The sequence below is a fragment of the Schistocerca serialis genome, chromosome 9 (genome assembly GCF_023864345.2).
Source record: "Schistocerca serialis cubense isolate TAMUIC-IGC-003099 chromosome 9, iqSchSeri2.2, whole genome shotgun sequence".
NCBI classification, from domain to species: domain Eukaryota; kingdom Metazoa; phylum Arthropoda; class Insecta; order Orthoptera; family Acrididae; genus Schistocerca; species Schistocerca serialis.
The window spans coordinates 311,214,976-311,237,247 of NC_064646.1; the positions used below are offsets into that span (position 1 = coordinate 311,214,976).

Consider the following 22,272-nt stretch of genomic DNA (forward strand, 5'->3'; position numbering starts at 1 on the left):
TACGCATTGACATTCTACACTCCTGGAAATGGAAAAAAGAACACATTGACACCGGTGTGTCAGACCCACCATACTTGCTCCGGACACTGCGAGAGGGCTGTACAAGCAATGATCACACGCACGGCACAGCGGACACACCAGGAACCGCGGTGTTGGCCGTCGAATGGCGCTAGATGCGCAGCATTTGTGCACCGCTGCCGTCAGTGTCAGCCAGTTTGCCGTGGCATACGGAGCTCCATCGCAGTCTTTAACACTGGTAGCATGCCGCGACAGTGTGGACGTGAACCGTATGTGCAGTTGACGGACTTTGAGCGAGGGCGTATAGTGGGCATGCGGGAGGCCGGGTGGACGTACCGCCGAATTGCTCAACACGTGGGGCGTGAGGTCTCCACAGTACATCGATGTTGTCGCCAGTGGTCGGCGGAAGGTGCACGTGCCCGTCGACGTGGGACCGGACCGCAGCGACGCACGGATGCACGCCAAGACCGTAGGATCCTACGCAGTGCCGTAGGGGACCGCACCGCCACTTCCCAGCAAATTAGGGACACTGTTGCTCCTGGGGTATCGGCGAGGACCATTCGCAACCGTCTCCATGAAACTGGGCTACGGTCCCGCACACCGTTAGGCCGTCTTCCGCTCACGCCCCAACATCGTGCAGCCCGCCTCCAGTGGTGTCGCGACAGGCGTGAATGAAGGGACGAATGGAGACGTGTCGTCTTCAGCGATGAGAGTCGCTTCTGCCTTGGTGCCAATGATGGTCGTATGCGTGTTTGGCGCCGTGCAGGTGAGCGCCACAATCAGGACTGCATACGACCGAGGCACACAGGGCCAACACCCGGCATCATGGTGTGGGGAGCGATCTCCTACACTGGCCGTACACCACTGGTGATCGTCGACGGGACACTGAATAGTGCACGGTACATCCAAACCGTCATCGAACCCATCGTTCTACCATTCCTAGACCGGCAAGGGAACTTGCTGTTCCAACAGGACAATGCACGTCCGCATGTATCCCGTGCCACCCAACGTGCTCTAGAAGGTGTAAGTCAACTACCCTGGCCAGCAAGATCTCCGGATCTGTCCCCCATTGAGCATGTTTGGGACTGGATGAAGCGCCGTCTCACGCGGTCTGCACGTCCAGCACGAACGCTGGTCCTACTGAGGCGCCAGCTGGAAATGGCATGGCAAGCCGTTCCACAGGACTACATCCAGCATCTCTACGATCGTCTCCATGGGAGAATAGCAGCCTGCATTGCTGCGAAAGGTGGATATACACTGTACTAGTGCCGACATTGTGCATGCTCTGTTGCCTGTGTCTATGTGCCTGTGGTTCTGTCAGTGTGATCATGTGATGTATCTGACCCCAGGAATGTGTCAATAAAGTTTCCCCTTCCTGGGACAATGAATTCACGGTGTTCTTATTTCAATTTCCAGGAGTGTATTTCGCCACTCTGATCCTGACAGCAACAATTGGTTATTATGCATTCCTGACGAGCTTGTTAACAAATTAATCTGGTATACTCATTTAAGTTACGCACATTACGGAGCTAGAAAATGTTTTCTTATAGTGAGACAGAACAGTTATTTTGCCAACATGGAGAAACGTTTACGACGAGTTTTAGCGTCATGTAAAATCTGCCAGAAAGCTAAGTCAGATACAACGTCACATATTCCTCCATTATATCCCATTGTACCTGTTAAATTAAGACATATGGCCGCTGTAGACATTTTTGGTCCAATTCCGAGAACTAATACAGGTTTTTGCTAGATCTTTGTTGCTGTCGAACTCACTTCAAAATTTGTTACTTTCACTCTGTTACGCAAAGCTACTGCTAAAACCGTTTCGAAAGCATTTGTAAAGTATTTTCTATTTCATGTAGGGCATGTGATGAAAGTAATTTCCGACAGTGGATTCCAATTTCGTTCTGCTATATGGACACGCATGTTACGAGCTAGAAACATTTCTCCGATCTATATATCCAAGTACCATGCTTCTTCGAACCCTTGTGAACGATTAATGAAAGAAATTGGTAAACTGTGTAGAATATACTGCCACAAAAGACATATTGATTGGGACACACACATATTCTCATTCCAAGATGTAATTAATTCCATTCCAAATGAATCCACTATGCTATCTCCGTCTGTTATATTGAAAAATGTTGAACCACCTAACAAAATTACAGAATTAGTATCCTTTCCTACATCTCGTCGACTACGACACCATGAAATAATTGACATTGCGCTGAACAACATCAAACGTGCCGCAGCGTGCCGGAGAAGACAGCAAAAACAGGTTTGTACACGCCGAGACTTTCACATTGGACAGAAAATATTAGTATGTACACACTATTTATCCAACAAAGGAAAAGGTAGGTGCAGTAAATTTGAACTTCTATACGCAGGTCCATATCGGATTCGCAGCATTCCTCACCCCAATGTTGTACACGTCGAAACTTTGAGAACCAGAAAATCCAAAGGCAACCACCATTGGTGAAACATCAAACCTTTTATTGAATGAAGACACTTTATGATTTAACATGCTATAATGCCATTTTGCTAATTTTATGACTATTTCTGCAATTATATTCACATGAGTACTTATTGATGATTATCGTATTTTTTTTTGGCTAGTGCCCGGCAAGGTAAGGTTAGCAGGTCGCTCTTCTTCTCGTTATACATCAGACCGTGCATATTTCTCCAGATGAATTTACACATTTTATGACCACTTATGCAATTATATTTATGTGACTACTTATTGATGATTATCGTATTTTTTCTTGGCAAGTGCCCGGCAAGTTAAGGTTAGCAGGTCGCTCTTCTTGTTGTTACATATCAGACTGTGCACATTTTTTCCAGAGAAACTTACGTATCTTATAAATAATTATGCAATGTTATCTAGTGACATATTAGTTTTATTAAATTTTCTCTCCATTAAAGTCTTTAATTCTCGCCTCTGTTAACTACACAACATACAAGCTGAACACAACGAACGTCACATTTTTTGTCTTTCTTAGGTATATACGATTGTTTCATGTTTTGTTTGTATGCACTATGAAATAGTGAAGATATAGGAAACACCAGTTGACTTTGACATTTTGCCTTATGATATCACAACATCGTGACTACTTTACTGTGACATTGTGATACACTGAGTACATTTTTGCCTCTGAACACTATATAAGTTTTTCATATATTACGTTTTCTGTCATGTTATGCTGTATGTTTAATTATGTTACCATAAACCAGTCATTATTTAATGAGTATATGATTTAAATGCAAGACATTAATCTCTGTTCATCAATTTCAGAAAGAAATGATGCATGAAAGAAATAAATTAAACAGAAATGGGAATTTCACCTTCGGAATGATCGAAAGAAGATGCAAACCTCGTGAGGAAGAGTAAATGGATCAGGCTTAACAAGCATTAACAAGAATATACTATACACATCGTAGAATAGCAGTCTTAACTAATTTTTTCTTTCAGAATACAAGGCGATTGATGCAGGCAGTCAGACAGAACTACACATCTTAGTTTTAGTGATGGAATATACTACAGATAAGGAATAATTATGTAATGAGTAATGTAGTGATTTTTATTTGCAGATGATAGTGAATGCTGATGAATAGTGATGAAGAATAATGCTACTATCGATAATGAAGTTTTTCTTTACAGGTGATGATAATAATGAAGTTATGATAATATAGATAATGAAGTGATGAATAATGAAGTTTTTCTTTACAGATGAGGATAATGTGGAAGTTATGTATTCATGATATGTAGTTATTTAAGTATTTGTTGCAGTTCGCTTTGACAGCAGGTTTTATATTGCATAGTATAATGACTGAAGGTTTTGGAAAGGACAGCTATGGAACACATTTTTATACACGTTTCACTACCTGTTAATTTGAAGTTCACTGCTTTTCAGCATAAAATGCGTTTCTTCTTTCAGCTTAATAATCCATTTTTTTTATATATTTTAGCAGGAGAAATTATTTATGAAATTAATGTGCCATAAGCAGTTGTTCATTAAATCTATGTCATTTATGAATGTGATTACATATACTCTACTTGTTTCATAACCTTGCTACAGCTGACTCCTGACGAATGACGTTACACATTTTCATTTACAGGAACAACCCAGAAGCAAATTTTTTCTTTTTCTCTTCTTGCTTTCCCCTATAAATACCCAAAGCAATGCATTGCTAACAAAAAAATGTATTACCAGTCTCAAATAATGATACCAGTTTAAGAGAGTTCTGAGTAATTCTGATTAGCTCTGAACAGTATGTCACTTGAATAATGGATGCATAAATACTATGCGCATAATTTCATTACTCTATTGAGATGACCAATGATTAATTAATAATGCTTTGTAACTGGGAAATGAATGCTACTGATTACTCTATTGAGATGACCAATGATTAATTAATAATGCTTTGTAACTGGGAAATGAATGCTACTAATTACTGTATTGGGATGACCAATGATTAATTAATAATGCTTTGTAACTGGGAAACGAATGCTACTGATTACTGTATTGGGATGACCCATGATTAATTAATAATGCTTTGTAACTGAGAAATGAATGCTAATGCTACTGATTACTGTATTGGGATGACCAATGATTAATTAATAATGCTTTGTAATTGGGAAATGAATGCTACTGATTACTGTATTGAGATGACCAATGATTAATTAATAATGCTTTGTAACTGGGAAATGAATGCTACTAATTGCTGTATTGGGATGACCAATGATTAATTAATAATGCTTTGTAACTGGGAAATGAATGCTACTGATTACTGTATTGGGATGACCAATGATTAATTATCAACATTATTCTGTAATACTATGTTATTAACTACCTCCTGTTTTAAGTAATGACTTCTTATGATTTGTAATTAGGCAACGAATTTCAATGTTCTCTGTAAAACTAATGACTTCTGAAGATTTGTAATTACGCAACGAATTTCAATGTTCTCTGTAAAACGAATGACTTCTACGATTTGTAATTAGGGAATGAATGCCAATGTTCTCTGTAAAACAATTTATGAACATTTTTCTGTAATACTACATACATGGTACAGAAATGTTCAATAACTGGGCTATGACTGCCGCAAACTACTAATGTAATTCCCAATGAAGACTAGTATGTGACTTAATGTCCTTCACCTTCTGACCTAACTACCCTGAATTACTGCAATATCCATTTGTCCTGTATATCCTCTTGATCAAGGAGCACTACATTTGTTTTTTGCACTAATTCTACGTTGGTGTGCCTTGTAAGAGCGTGGTGTTGACACGACATGCTGTCCACCACCATGAGCGATGGAGACGTTATTATGGTCCCACTGTTTGGTGTACCTGATGTACTGCCAAAATGATAACATGGAATATTACTACGACATTTCAGTGTCTTGGCTACGCTGATAAACACTTCTGGGAAAAGAACTTCAGATTGTCTCACTTGGTGTTGTACTTCTGTGGAAAGATATGGACCTTCAGTGCAGCTGCGTGCAACCTAAAGTGCTACAACCATGATGCAATCCTTCCCTTTCCTATCCTAATTCTTGTAACATAGTGAAAATCATTTTTTTTTTTTTGCTAACATCATTTGTATTCATGGCCTATACATTTTTTTCGATTTGCTGATATATTCTGAACTACAGTGCGTGTGCACTTTTGTCATTTTTCTAACATGATTTCTACTTATTGTATATACATTTTATGATTTGCTGATATATTCTGAATTTCAGTGCGTGTGCACTTTTGTCATTTCTCTAACAAGATTTCTACTTATCGTACATTCATTTTGTGATCTGCTGATATGTTCTGAACTATAGTACATGTGCACTTATGTCACTTGTCAACATGATTTTTTTTGCCATTACGTTTATTTGTTGTGAAAATGCTAAAGAGTTTTTCAGTGCGTGTGCACTTTTGTCATTTTTCTAACATGATTTCTACTGATTGTATGTGCATTTTGATTTGCTGATATGTTCTGAACTACAGTTCATGTGCACTTATGTCATTTGTCAACGAGATTTGTACTCATTATGTTTATTTGTTGTGAAAACGTTAAAGAATTTTTCAGTGCATGTGCACTTATGTCATTTGTTAATATGTTTTGTACTCACATTTTGTTATTGTCTAATATGTTTTGTACTCGGTGCATGTGCACCATATTTACTTCATGTTCTTTATCTGTATATTCTCTGTTTGTAAAGTTAATTAGTTAAGAAAAAATTTGTTGCTCATGGCAAGTCCAAATGACTCCCCATCGCTGCCAAATTTTTGTCCCCCCCCCCACCCCCCAGTGGAGGGTTACGAAACAGTACCAGCGATGGCGAGGCATGACAGAATCTCTGACCAGAGAGTTATTTATCGTTGCTAGTCTGCGCTTGACTGCGCGAGAGTCCAGTTGCGAGTTGTACTCAGTCGGAAGTAGTGTGTGAGGAGTCGGCGGGCGTCGACATGGGTCTCTGGTCACGGTTCAGGACGAGGTATATTGTTAAATAAGGTAATGAAGCAGCATTGCGCACATCTGATAATGTAATGTATGTTAATTGTAATTAATTTGTTCAAGAAATGCCCCAATAATTATTTTGTTTTCAAAGCAATCGTTTTTAAGAAAAGAATCATTCCAATTGAAACAATATTTCCTATGCTTTTCCTCCCAGAATCAATTTAGCAGATTAGTTATTGCACGGGGCCTAAGGTCAGCGCAGCTGCCCTTATAAAATTTATCTGGTTCACCTTAACGTTAATTTTGTGGGCACTTAACATTTTTGCACATTTTTATTATCATTGAGTTTTATTACTGTGGGAAGCTAACATTTGGCACTATTTGCAATTGTAATCAATTGTTATCATTTTCTTATTTTCACGGGGAGGTTACAGTCTGAAAGCCACGCTGAGAGGCTATTACTGACCCGCACTGCTAAAAACGTAGAACACGAAACGCATTCTGTTGTCCCGACAGTATTTTTACTAGAACTGAAGTGGGCGCACACTGCTGCTACCTAACGAGACCCACACAAATCTCTAGGGTTTGCTTTTTCTAAAAGTACGTAGTTCCCACACATATTTCAAATACCATAATAGTTATGGTTTCTTAAAAATAGGATGATCCTTTTGATACACCATGTATAACAACTACAAGTTAGGCACATTGAACTTCGTGAAGTCTAAAATCTACATGACTTCCTCACGTGTTGAAACTAAGGATTTAGTAATGATCAAAGTGCTTAACTGATGTCCTTCTAGTCGATCCTTTGTGGAGGATTAATCAAACCTGAAGACTGTGGTTTGGTGCTGAGACTGGTAATATCCAAATTACAAACTTTTTAGCGGTAAATAAATTATTATACAAACACTTATTGAAGGTCGCATACTTCCCTTTGGCAATGTCTCAATTTTTTAAAACTGTGCACCTATTGTTGCGCAGTCTTCGTTGAATAAACTTACAATCCTCAAATTATGCGTCGTTGAAATATAGCACCAGTTATTTTCCGTTCATTATAAGCAATTGAAGGAGACCTTCGAATCACTAGAACTAATTATCTCAACCACTTGTAAGTGACTGTTGCAACACCACAGGAAAAACCTATGTGGCAACTTATGTCGCTCGATGAACTTTTCCTCAATGAACGAGAATTCCCGAAGTGTGATAAGAGACTACCAATTACTTATGACTGTGCACGTGTTACAGTATATATAGTGTGCGGCGCCAGCAGCCTGCAGCCACGGCCTCCAGAATGCAGCGCCTCGCCCTCTTGTTCGTGTGTCTGCTCGGCTCTGCCGTAGCCTTGCCGGCCCGCACCAGGCTCTGGAGCAGGGGCAACAGCCGCATCATCGGAGGAAGCAACGCCAACATCGCCAACTACCCGTGGCAGCTGTCCTTCCAGTATGGCGGTTCGCACATCTGCGGAGCCTCCATCATCAGCTCCACGTGGGCGCTGACGGCCGCTCACTGTGTGGACGGTATGAGCCTCCTGCTGATGACTTTCAGAGCCGGATCGTCTATTCGTGGAAGCGGTGGCACCGTCCTGAGGGCCTCCTCTGGCTACATGCACGCATCGTACGACAGCGACACGGTGGACTACGACATTGCCGTCGTTCAGGTGAGTAACTCGCTCAGGCCTCGAACCTAAGGCCTATTTTTACGTCATATCCTATAACATTAGGGTTATGTTGTGGAAACTAAAGAAAAATACGCTTTGTGTAACGTAGAACCATCCTCAAGCGGAAGGGGATGAAAATGTCATGTTGTAGTAACATCAGTAACTGTTTTTAAGGCAGTATACCTCTCTAATCTTCTGATTTTAAAAAATCTACGTCAGTTACAACGGGACGTGCGGTTTTGATCCGGATTTGATGTCAGTGGGCAGTTTATATTTCTTAAATGTCTAAACAATTCAGATACTTATGTTATGCTATACAAAACATAAATCTACGAAATAGAAATCGAACACGATTCCTTTGTATTTGTAACGTACCTGCATGACCAGGAAATATGAATAAACTCTGAAGACACATAATTGTGTTATGCGGCGCTTTGTGTTACACTCGGTAAGTGGCTGTATTGTTTGTAACACTAGTGGAAGTTCAAAACGGCATCAAATTTAAAATTATTCCTCCTTAAAGGATTTTAAACAGTACATGATGTCGTCCTTTTCGGGCTGGGGATGAATAGTTTTGTGTGCGTCTACAATAAGTTGACATACGTATTTCAACTGAAAAGAGCATACAAAAGTAACGAGACCGTAAAGTTTTTGGCACTACAAGCAGGAAACCAATGTGTGCTTTTGGATTCTGAATGAGCGCAGCATCTTATGTGTGACTGACTTCGCAGTCCTAGAAGCCGATGTTTCAACATACACCCAATCAAATTCAGAGAGCACGAAGAAATTATGATAGAACAGCTTATTTTCTGAATGTGCATAAGCAGTTCGTCGAATAGCTTATATAGCAGTTTCAAGAGTCTTCTGTGGCTATTTTGTTGCTTACAGGAAACTAATATATTTGGGTTATTCGAGGGAAATCTTATGCACCATCGAAACAAATTACACTTGCTATGAAGAACAGTAACGTACAAAAATGCAAGATCACCTGTATTGGATTGAAAGAGAAGTGGTAATCCTGTGAAAGCAGTGACATCGTTCCATTCTAATGGTAAACACTACTACATAACACTAAATTTAAGTACCACGTGCTATTAGAAGCAGTAGAGGCGAAAAGTTGATTGGCATTTAGACATAGAATATCCTGACAGCCTATCTTTTACTGAAGTCACGGAGAGTTCGTTGTTGTGACCTGTTTGGTGACACTACTCCAGTATTTGGTATTACTTATGGCTTACGGAATAAATGGAAGAATCGGGACACACACTGTTACGGTCTTAGGACTTGTATATTTGTGAACGGTAACATATATGCTTAGATTAGTAAATGAAAATGGTTCGAAGAAGAAAAAGGCCTACTAGATGATTTAATTGTGTATGCGTCTATTATACTACATGATTTTAGAGAACCCATAAATCAGATAGACAACACACTAATTCAGCTGCCTACGTCATTAGTCACAGATAGGATTAATAGAGGCACCTTCTCATTTTCAGTAGTTCATAGACAGTCTTTGCTTTCTTACTACATTTGTTAATTAAATAAAAAGAGGCAGCGCTTAATTGTGCGTTAGGACCTTATATCAGGCGCAAAGCCACAATGACTTTGCAGATGTCATGGGATAGGCACCTAATATCGCGTTGGACCTCATCTGGCCGTGTGGACTGCCATGAGATGCTGTTGAAGTTAGTCTACAAGTCCCCACTACTTCTTTGGAAGCATGTGACATCAAATAGTTTTCAGAGTGGCAGCCGGTTCTGGTCTCTTCGTGAATGCACGATCAGAGTATCGATGGCATGGAGCCTGCGTTCCATGCCTTTATGCATATGCTCAGTTTGGTTCCAATCCGGACTCTGCGGTGGCCACCCAAGTCTTTCCACCTGTCCTCCTTGTTCCTGTAACCATTCACAGGCGACACAGAAACGATGTTGCTTCTCTTTAGCACTTTGAAACACCGGTGAACCGTCAGGGTGCTGGAAAGCCAAAAATGGATGGAGGTAGTCCCCAAATAGCTCAACATACTGTGGACCATTCCAAGTCCCTTGCACAACAACAAGGGGACCCATTCCATATCAGAAAAGTGCGTTTCAGACCGCCTCAGACCACACCTTCTTGGCATGTATTATCCATCTACACATGTGGTCAGCGCCACACACGGTGCCTCCGTTTGGGATAGTGCAGTTGAAATTGTGATATGTCTGATTAACAGCAGCACCATCGTGCGGTGCCGGCTTCTTTACCCCATGGAAGCCATTACCTACTGAATATCCACAGGGACACATGTGTAACACGTCCTGTGTTGAACTCAGACATGAGTTGTAGCACTGTTGTCCCTGTGGCTGTATTGACGATCCGTCTAACGTCGCCGTTCACGGTCATTGAGGGTGGCTAGTCGGCCGGTAGTTCGACTGCTGCGGACTGTGACACCCTCATTTAGCCGTTCACGATACTCCTTCAAGACGGTTAGACGTGTGAAGACAAACTACTTTATTACTGCCGAAGACGAAATTCCTATCCGTCAGGCATCGTTCAGTTCGCAATGTCGTTGCTTGTTGCACAAATCATTAGCACAACCACATCTCAGGAGATCTTTTATACAACTGCAGCTGGCGCAGGAGATGTGTAATGCCCATACAGCACACCTGCACCATCACTACTTTCCCATCTCCCCCTTCCCCACCATACCATGACATTTGATAAATCAGTGTATACAGCCGTCATTCAGGCACGAGTAACCATTGCTTCACCTCCTGTTCCAGGTGTCTGGATCCCTGCTCGGTACGAACGCCCAGGCCGTCAGCCTCCCATCCGACGGCTACGACCCCGCCGGAGGCCTGGCCGTGACCGTCACTGGCTGGGGATCCACGTACACGAACGGCCCGGCCCCGAGCAACCTGCAGAAGCTGGACATCAGCATCGTGGCGCGCTCCACCTGCCAGAGCATCTTCGCCAACGTGAACACCGTGACGGCCCGCATGGTGTGCGCCGGCAGCGCGGGCCAGAGCGTGTGCAGCGGAGACTCGGGCGGCCCCCTGGTCAGCGGCAGCACGCAGGTGGGCATCGTCTCCTGGGGGGTCAGCCCCTGTGAGGCCAGCCCCGGCGTCTACGCCAACGTCGGAAACCTGCGCTCCTGGATCCGCTCTGCAGCAGGTGTCTAAGGCTTTCTGGGTCACAGCTGCTCTCTGCAATGTCCATCTGCACCTTTTGACAAGAATGTTTCAGTTGTATACAAGATGAACTTTCTCAAATAAACAACAATGAAAATAAATGACCCTCTATTCTGTAATGCCAATTATCCGACTATTACCAGAGTCCCATTGAAGATAACTTACAGAAAGCTGGTGTTGTGCTTCACAACATAGCCACGTTATACAACTTGTCTATGTTATGAAGCAAATGGACAGCTTTCTGTAGGTTGTCCTCAGTGGGACTGAGGCGACTGTCGGATAGTTGGAAGAGAGTTCTGAACTATTAAATCCCCTCTGAAACCAGATTTATGACCAATGAAGGAAACATCAATTATAAGAAATAAAATATACACAGGAGGCATTTATACCGAAGAAATGTCAAACTTTAAGTACTCTGGCTGAATTATTACTGTGAGTAGCACCAACACATAGAGAGAAATTTCTCGCAAATATGCGATAAAACCATGTCAGAGAAATGTTTCTGAGACGAAACAAAGGTTGTGTTACACTGGATGACGTCTTTAACGACGTAAGGACACTGAAAATGTTGTTAATACTTAAAAAATAGAAAATGGTTATTGAACGATTGCCAAAACAAAGTAATGAATAGTGACAGATTGGCGACGATGTGATGGACTGACAAACCGAAATACGTTTAACAGCTGATGCAGATGAAGATGGTATAAAATATTTTTGGTACATTTCAGAGCTCTTTGGTAAAATGAATACCATATTAAAAAACTAGCAGATCACAGTTTAGACAGAAATTTAGCTCCTCTGTGATCTGAAGTTTCCCCCACATGAAATGCATTATGGTACCTCGCAATCCTACTTTAACATATTTGCCCAACAGAGCTCAGTAAGATTCAAATTATATTGCTGGAGGAGAGATTCCAGTTTTAATTTTCAAGTCACAAATCGCGTTATGTCAACGTTTATGCTGTAGATACCAGTTGCACACCAGCAGTCAGCAGTTGTATATCGTCACACGTTTTTGCAGGTTATTCAGATATTATGCTGTAGTATGTTTAATGCCATTTTAGCAGTACTCAACAAATGATACTCACCTCCCTCTATGTCTAGACCTGTATTTGCGCCCCATCAGGAGTTAATTTTATTGCATCTTTAACTGATTTTAATTTCACCATATGTCGTTTGGCTGTCCTACTGCACTAATTTTACGAGCTTTACCACCATAACTTTCGATCAGGGATGTGTAGAAAATTTTCCCATGAATGTCGGATACCTGTTAATCCATGTGCTTAGAGGCTGACCTAGTTAAGTGGGTCTGTCTCAAACCAAGCATTGTCTCCTAACAACTCTATAACATACTGTAAGCATGGGAAATTATATACTATAAAACTTACTGAGGTATTCATACATATAAGTTCTTTGTAAATGTGACCCGATTTAGTAACCACAAACCCTGTCAAAACGTGAAGTTTTATTTCGTTTCATCCTCCCAATCCGAGTGCTTCACATTAACTGTCGGGCAGTGTAGTTTCGAGCAACTGTAGGCACATCATCATACGTGTTTTTTACAGAAACATAATTTTATGGATCATTAGCTGTTGGGCTTTATTGTTGTGAGCAAATACTGTAATCAAGATTGGAATTAACATGAATGTCCAGCAGTAAAAAACATAGAGTTATAATATTTGCAATGGACGGACAATGTTTTTATGAGCATGAACTTTAAATTTAAAGAACTGCTGACTTATTTGTGTTCTTGTTTAAACGTGATATGGAATATTAGGAAAGACCGCTTCTGTTTATTTCAGATATCTACATCTACATCCTACATCTACATCCATACTCCGCAAGCCACCCGACGGTGTGTGGCGGAGGGTACCTTGAGTACCTCTATCGGTTCTCCCTTCTATTCCATTCTCGTATTGTTCGTGGAAAGAAGGATTGTCCGTATGCCTCTGTGTGGGCTCTAATCTCTCTGATTTTATCCTCATGGTCTCTTCGCGAGATATACGTAGGAGGGAGCAATATACTGCTTGACTCTTTGGTGAAGGTATGTTCTCGAAACTTTGACAAAAGCCCGTACCGACCTACTGAGCGTCTCTCCTGCAGAATCTTCCACTGGAGTTTATCTATCATCTCCGTGACGCCTTCGCGATTACTAAATGATCCTGTAACGAAGTGCGCTGCTCTCCGTTGGATCTTCTCTATATCTTCTATCAACCCCATCTGGTACGGATCCCACACTGCTGAACAGTATTCAAGCAGTGGGCGAACAAGCGTACTGTAACCTACTTCCTTTGTTTTCGGATTGCATTTCCTTAGGATTCTTCCAATGAATCTCAGTCTGGCATCTGCTTTACCGACGATCAACATTATATGATCATTCCATAGAAGTAAAATGTATAAAAGTTACAGTATTTGCAATGAGCTAAAGTTGTTTGTATGACCACGAACTTTATAATTAAAACCGTGAACAAATGTTGAGTTATTTCCGTTCTTACATTAATGTGATCTGGAACATTAGTAAAGACAGTTTCTGTCTATTTCAGCTGCAGGAAATATGTATAAACGTTTTAGTAGTTCCAATGAACTTCCGCTGTTTATATGACCATGAACTTTATATTTAAACCAAGAACAAAATTTCATATGAATGCTGACTGATTTCTGCACCTATTTGAACATGATCTGGAATATCAGTAGAGGCAGATTCTGTTTATTTCAGCTAAAGGTAATATATATAACAGTACTGATTTATGTTAACAGTAGAGGACTTCCACATCTAGAAATGCAGTACAGGATCTATTCTGTGATAGGATATTTACATTGACACCAGTACAGTAGGATATAAAGAGAGGGATAGAGGAAGGGTTAGGGGAGGGGGAGGTTTGGGAGAAAGATAGTGTTGATTATCTGTTTTTAACCAGTAAGTCTTCGAAATTATCAAGGAAAAATTTGTTTCTCAGTTCAGTTTGGTCGTTGACTAAGAAGTCAGATGCCACATTTGTCTTCACAAGGATTTCAGTTTCTTCACGAAGATTAAGTATGATGACTTTTGTGCCAAAATGGAGTATTTGGAGGTTTTGTTCTATGTTGTTTGCAGAATGATTGTGTTGGGTAAAAGGTAAGGCAAAGCTAGATTTGTTCGGGTTACTAAGACAGAGTGTTTCCATTTCATACAAAGAGCTTTATTTAGTTACAATAACTACAACATTTATACATACCACCACTAGCTGAAATAAAAAGAATCTGCCTTTACAAATATTCCACATTATGCTACTGTAAGAGCAGAAATAAGTCAGCAATTTATTTGAACTTTGTTCTTGTTTTTAAATATAATCACCATACAAACCTCTGCAGATCATTGTAAATACTATAACTCTGTATTATTTTATTCCTGGACATTCATGTTGATTCCAGTTTTGATTAAAGTGTTTGCTCACATATCGAGTTAAATACAAACAATATCTCTAATGAACGTAGGCCTGTGTCATATTTTTGTGTCAAGATCTTTGTAACAACTAACAGTTGTATAGCACAAGCTGTATGTGTTTTGCTAACAAAGTTTATGTGCATAAATATTGTGTGAAAGTGTGTGACGTAGTACTGACTGGTCATCATAATGGAAGGAGATAGAAGGAAACTAAGAAAATACTGACAAAAAAAGTGCAGAATTGAATTTTGAATCCAGATCGAAAGACAAGCAATACTCAAAGTGGTGCATTAAAACATGTTACATCTTCTTGTCAGAGAGCCAACACCCAGCATTATGCTTGAAACAGATATGCAACTGCCGGAAAACCATCTGAAGATGAGCCGGAAAAGTTTCGAAAAACGGTTCATGGAATAATAAATAACTACTTCAAAAAAGTCACTGGTTGCAGTTTTATGTATTTACATTGAATAAACAGTTACGGTATCTAAAATATCTATAATGGACAAGCTTAATAAGTAGAGCTGTATTTTGGAATCTGTGGTGGTAGACAGTAATCATCAGTGTTTATTCAGAAAAAGACTAAGAATTTGACAGAAATTGAGAATTACCTGGCACTGTTCTCATCCCTGGAGAGTATGCTGTGATAAAGGTATACGTAAAAGGTAAACTGTCATTTAGATTGCATGACTGTAAAATTTGTTTGGAAAACGTTACGTTCACTTTATTTTGAAAAAAACTTAATTTAGGATGATAAGCATTAAGATTTTACTCATCGAGATGTGGTTCGAAAGGTTTTTGTTACCTGCAGGTGTACGAGTTTTAGATTCAAACATCATTATCACATTTTAAGTCAATGAGTTAGTGTATTAACAAATGAACCAAGTTCATCATTTTCATATTACTGTAAACATAATTAGAGATATTCATGCCTCGCTGTGCTACGAATGGAAACACCAACGTTAATTTCTATGTTGTAAAAGCTATTTATAAGTTTAATGTTCTGCACAGAACTTATAATCTCATATGATCTTGATGTCAGATTTATCTTTAAATTGTCAGTTTGTTCTTTTAAAGTTGAAAACTGTTTCCATTCACCTTATTGAACCATACAGTATTTAGGTTCCCTTTTTTTACAGTAGACAAACACCGAGAGTAAATACTAAGTGTACAGGAATGCCATATACTTCACTTTGCCACATTGTGATCTTTGATGTGAGGTGCATTAAATTAAAGTATAAAATATTTACAAGTATGGACAATATACATAAGTGAACTTTACAAAATGTCAGTGTGTACATAGAGTGACACTAAATATATATTATGGACCAAGTTACAGATAAACAGTTAGTTTGCAGAAGCATGGCAATACAGAATAATAAAGAAACAACAGTTATAGGGTATGCAGCACAGTGAAGTACTTGTTACATGAAAGAACAGTGAAAGAGTTGCAAGCATACACATCTCACAGAAATGAACATAAGAGGCTGTGGGTGTGAACATGAGTAGATTTATCGAGTGTGTTAGGCAGAATAATACAATATGCAGACAGATAAATACATCAGATATGCAGCACAGTGAAGTACTTGTTACATGAAAAAACAGTGAAAGAGTTGCCAGCATACACATCTCACAGAAATGAACATAAGAAGCTGTGGGTGTGAACATGAGCAGATTTATTAAGTGTGTACGGTAGAATAATACATTATGCAGCCAGATAAATACATCAGATTATTGGATGTCTGAAGGTCTTTTGTTGCTAGAATCAGTTAATAATTTTGGAAGAGAAAGTTCTGTTTTGATAGAGTGTATTCGTTCAGGATTTTATGAGGTGAAGTTAGGCTGTGAATACAAACCTGTGACAGTTGAAAGAGATTCGTACGTAAATCTGTCAGTACTGTGTAACACAGGAAGGTTGTCACTGACCTCACCAGCTGTGTGTTAATGACGGGCAATGTTTGACACAAAGCTGGGCCTATTTCAATATTTGGGTCAGAGGGCTTCCACATGCATTTCGTACTGGGCTGCCAAGTTTCTGCTTGTTTCTCTGTAAAGTCGCAAGAAAGAGAGCAATTGGCTACATATTAATGAATGAAGGACATTTGATTTATTTTTATGTTATGTACGCTGGAAACTTTATGACATAGTACCGAGAAATGGGAGACTGGAAACTTTTGGCATTTGTTTTTTACCATGCAATGGGGATTGTGGCTGCTTCAGTTTGCCTTATATTTGTAGTACTAGGGTGATCATGAGATAGGAATGATGCCAAATTTTACGATGACTCTGTTGGTATTGAGTGCTGTTACTGGCAACAAGATGGAAAGTATCCAGAGGACTCCATATGCCACACGTAATTTCTGCATGCCTATGAAAACAGACTATATAACACCATACTTCTGACCATCCGAAAAATGACAAGTTTCAGCATTCATCCAACAACCATTGCATTCGTTACCGTACCAATCTGTGTACTGTGCCTTTTATTCCATCAAACTGTGTCACGGCACTAATTATAACAAACCGGAAACACTCAACCTGCTTTCCAAATGTCACCAAGAAATTTTCAATGAGTTTTTTGGTATTATTGTTATTATTATGTACGATTAGGCCTATACCCTTAACCACACTAGGCAGGTTAAATTTTTAATAAACTGGATAACAAAACAATTTAAGATAGTAGCTCATGAAATTACTGGCGAACGTAACTGCATTTGTCTTCGAACAGATCTCAGCAACAGATATAGCGAAATCACAATATTCAAACAGTAACAACTCCAAAACACCATTTATAGACGACCCTTAGTTAATGCACTAAACTTGTGTAGATCATTTACTTATTAGACTTGATGACTTTTAACTTAATGCCAACTACACATGGTGACAAAATCTTCATAAATACATGCCATAATGTCTAACTGCATACGTGAATACACACCATTGTCAAAACTGCACCCACACGACACCATTTCTGGAACAGCATTGAGTGGCGCCACAACCGCGAGCCAGAGACCCTAATCACAACCTGAATGTACCTACAATCAGTACCATGGCACACGTTGGTGCACGAACGAAGTGCGTAGTACGTCTGGACTATTTACGTGTTATATAAATATCGTAGATCTAAAAATAGACAGACAGGATTTACCCATACGTACAAACCTGAGGTGCTATATCAATGTCGGAGGGCCTCGGGAATAATGTCGATATAGGAATGGTAAAAGGGCTGATATGTGAACTGAAGATTGAGGTGTTTACTGAAGTTCGTGTTATGGAGAGCATTGGGATAGGATAGTCTGAGCAGCTTTCATAACCATATTGATATAGTGATGCAATGGTTAGTACATCTGCTCTGTAAGAAGAAGACCCATGTTTAAGTCCTAGCTGTGGCATAAATTTTAGTTCATTGCTTTAGCTTCTATCCTCATCCAAAATTAGAAACAGGCGTGATGTATTACACAATGCTTAAATGTGCAGAACGAGCTCAACGTCATGTCTGCCAACAACAAAAACTGGAAAATGGCGGAAACTCCCAATGGCCGTATCTGTCGTGCATGCCTTCACGTGACACATAAGGTAGTCACTAGGTACACTGTTGTATTGGTACATCACTCTCTCCTTATTGTTTTTTTATTATTCAAGGTAGTTGCTTTCTATAGTTTTATACAGACAGAAACGTGTAATATGCTTGCTAATATGTGAAACACGATGAGTAAATGACTGTTTAAGCTCTCCACTGTATGTTTCTACATGAAACTTAGTCCAAATTAACTCCCACTCTACAAAAATCTATGTATTGGCAAATCCATGAACCCACAAACTCTTATCCAACTTAAACCCATTTGATAACCGTGGACTAAACAGTAATTAATTTCAGTTAAACTCCATCCGGTCTGTATACAGTTTGTCTTTGTATTAAATGCGTAAATGAAGTAAAACAATTATCTGGCCCTAACCAAAATGTCCACTTAACGCGCATTTTGACAACATTGTTGCAGATTTTTCGAAAGTACAACAGCAAGCAGGCAGTGTCTAAGCTACCCTTCTATTCTTAAATAAAATTACCAAACAACATTCAAACTGTTGCATACCACATGATGGAATTTGGTAATTCATAATAATAAACAGTGGGATGGGGAGAGTAAATATTCCTATGAACTGATATTCCAAGGGAATGATCTTAGAATGAAGTAGGCGTTCATACACACAGAGTAAAATTGCACGTGATCTTCAGACACAGCGTTGGTCTGAACAATACCATGCTTAACAAAGTGAACAATGCCTTGGAAGGGGTAGAAAGTTAACAGAGAATTTCTATAAAAACAAAACAGCCTAATCAGTTGATATGTTAATGCGTGACTAAGGGAAGTGGGATGGTTTTTCTCTCAACTATGAGCGTGTTAACTACCTGACAATTATCAATCCATGAAACTAGCTGCTCAGTGCTGCAGTCTTACCCTAAACGTCTTCACTTCCAAAATAATGACGGTATTCAGAATTTAGATTCTTTTCGCCTTCCGGTATATTCATCATATTCATTCTTTTTGTCCTTCACAATAACTCTTTCATCTGATAGATACAATCACAAGTCAACACAGCACTACTGAATCTACAATAAGGATGAAAGCTGAAGAAATGAATTAAAATTTGTGCCATGGGCAGGCCTCGAACCTGGGTCACCTTGCCCACTAGACAGGATAGGTATTTTTGAGTACTGAATATGCTCATCACCTACCACACTTCAACCTAGACCAAGAACCAAAATTGTTTAACAGTAACATAACTTTCTCTCTATCTCTCTAACTTACATACTTCAAAATCACGTGCTCACCTTACATATCCTCCACCATCCCTGAGTAGAATTTTCTACAAGGGTCATTTAAGATAGGAATTGGACGAGAACACTACTGTATACAATATGGATAGGTATATATATAACATGTTACAAATACTAGGAGAAAAATAGCTCTGTAGGGATATGAGTTAAAGAACTATAAGCGAAAAAAAATTTATAAAATTCAAGAACATGTGAATGAAGTAATCAATAGAATTCACCATGGAGAGTTTATCATGTTTCATGATGTCTATGACAGTGTTTTGCATAGGATTATTTTGAAAGTTTATGAGTCACATTTTGTGTTATAGTAAGTAGTATTGGTGATCTACACAGTTTTTGTAGCATAGAGACAGTAGGTTAGAGTGTCTACATCCCACAAGGACTACATATCTGAATCACAGCCACATATGGCAGTAGTAGTTTGCATGATGAAAGTAGGTAGAAGAGTGGACTTGTCACAAACGACGAAACTTTCTTTAATTCATTGCAATTATGTCTCTGTTGTTGGAAGTTATGTGGAAGGAGAGTCAATGAGACTAGGTACAATTCTTAGCTGACAACCCCGCACATGCACAAACATTAAAATGTAATATCAGGTTGAAGCACAATATAGATCCATTGATAACTCCTAAACCATCTAGCAGTACCGAAGACGTCCTTATGAAAGTCAGTTGCAGCTTGTTTCTGTGATGTATGCCAAAATGTGACAGAGAACATTTCAGTATGTAATCAGTAGACATATTTCTTCCGCCCTTGTACATCTCAGTCATTTGCAGTGAATGGTCAATCAGTTACAATACGTCAAATTTAATAAACAATCACCTCTGTCAAGACAAGAGTAATAAGATATTACATCATTGTATATAGGAATGCACATGTAGTGTAATGATAGCAACAGATTTCTTTGTCTGTAAAAAACTAAGGAAAAATAGGACCATAGTTTTTATGACAATGGATTACAAAAACATTGGCTAGTAAATCATGTGAAACAGTGTACAGTAATACACATGATAATAAACAATTATAATATTTGTACGGAATGACTCCACATTAGATTCTAAATCTGTTCAAATAAATACATTTATGTGGACACCAGTGAAATACAAAAAGTATAGAAAGTAAGGTAGAAAGACGTACATAAGGTTAGTGACTACAAAATAAGTAGAGATTTAAAAATAGTCATCACACACACAGATAAGGAGAATACAAATACATATTTAGGAGAGGTCAATATTCACATCAACGAGTACTTCATGCAATCAGTCAAACTTGAGTTTGTGATTATAAATATTATGTCCAGTCGTTAGCATGCTATGTAGTTATCTTTCATCCTTTAGTTCATGCACCTTTTAATCCTTTTGCTTATAATTTCATCAAACTTTCATCAAATATCACTGTTTACTGTACTCTTTACTTCTTCCTGTTGTATGTTTCACATATTTTCATAAGTTCATATTTTTAGCTACACTGCCCTTAATAGCCATTTGTCATTTTTGCTTTACCTAGCCATTCCTCATTTTGGCCTACCTAGACATTTCTCATATTTTCCCTACCAAATCATTTCTTCTCATATTTTTCTTTGTAAGTATTTCCTTCCTCTTTCTTACCTTTTTCTCTTTTGTTTCCTTCTTACGAATGTTTCACGATATCTGAAATCTGTCGGATTCGCGTTGTGTGGTTCTATATAATCGTTCCTTGTAGGTGATGTGGGTTGTGTTCGTTCAAATGATATAGACGCAGTGCATGATTCAGATGCGTCTGTTACTAGTTGATGTAAAATTTCGTACGACTGTGGCGACTTCAGCAAGATTTCGCTGGACTGTGGTGACTTATTGCCGATAGATTCAATTTCAGAAGCTGCTTTATCATTACCCATGTTTTACTCTGTTTCATTACTGTTTGGTAAATTGGTTCATAATTTTGGATCCTTGCATTTTCCTGCAGTCTCATGTAAACTTTGGTAGTTGATAATCGCTCAGTGGAGTTTATCTCATCTTGTACCGAATCGTTATTTTGTAAGACCCTCTGCTGGCTTGTGCTACCGTGGATTTTCATATTGTTTTCTGTTGTGCCAAACCTGATGAAACACTATTTGTCTGAAAAACAGAATTGCTACAATTACCAAACAAACAAAATGAAAAATTTATTATCGTGCACGCAAATACTCAACAACAAATCAATGAAATCCACACCAAATTTGTACTATTATGCCAACTCTTTATGTAGTAAAGTAAACGATAATCGACACGCTACACAAAATATCATGAACTGAAAACAGAATTTGAAATGAATTGCCTGAAAAAAACATTAGGAAAATTAGCGCAGCGGTATATTTTTTTCTTTCCCTTTCTTTTTTTGCTTTCGTGAAATCCAACATGCACTGACTATATATTACTAGTAGAACCAACGAATCATCTTGGTAGAAGAGGTGAACATACGTAAGCTCCCCACTATAATCTTCTGTCTGAAACTTAGCCAAATTTACCCCCCATTCTATAAAGATATCTATGTAATACCAAAGCTATGTACCTACAAACTGTTATCCAACTGAAACTGGCAAACCTTTGACTAAAGAGAACCTAATATGAATTGATCTGCATCTGATCCGAACACAGCTTGTCTTTATATTAAATGCAGAGTTGCCTTAAAAATTATCTGGCCCTAATCTAAATGTCAATTTATCTCCCATTTTGACAACATTGTTTCAAATTTCTTGA

At 39.0% G+C, this 22,272-nt stretch overlaps 1 protein-coding gene across 1 annotated transcript in view; it reads left to right on the top strand.

Moving 5' to 3' along the window:
* The window catches only part of LOC126419576 (uncharacterized), a 51,029-nt gene extending 39,744 nt beyond the window's left edge, over positions 1 to 11,285 (top strand). The window contains exons 6-7 of the mRNA XM_050086763.1: positions 7,716 to 8,127; positions 10,887 to 11,285. Of these exons, the coding sequence (XP_049942720.1) occupies positions 7,716 to 8,127; positions 10,887 to 11,285 (811 nt within the window). The remainder of the gene's footprint in view (positions 1 to 7,715; positions 8,128 to 10,886) is intronic.
* The last annotated feature ends 10,987 nt before the right edge of the window (positions 11,286 to 22,272 follow it).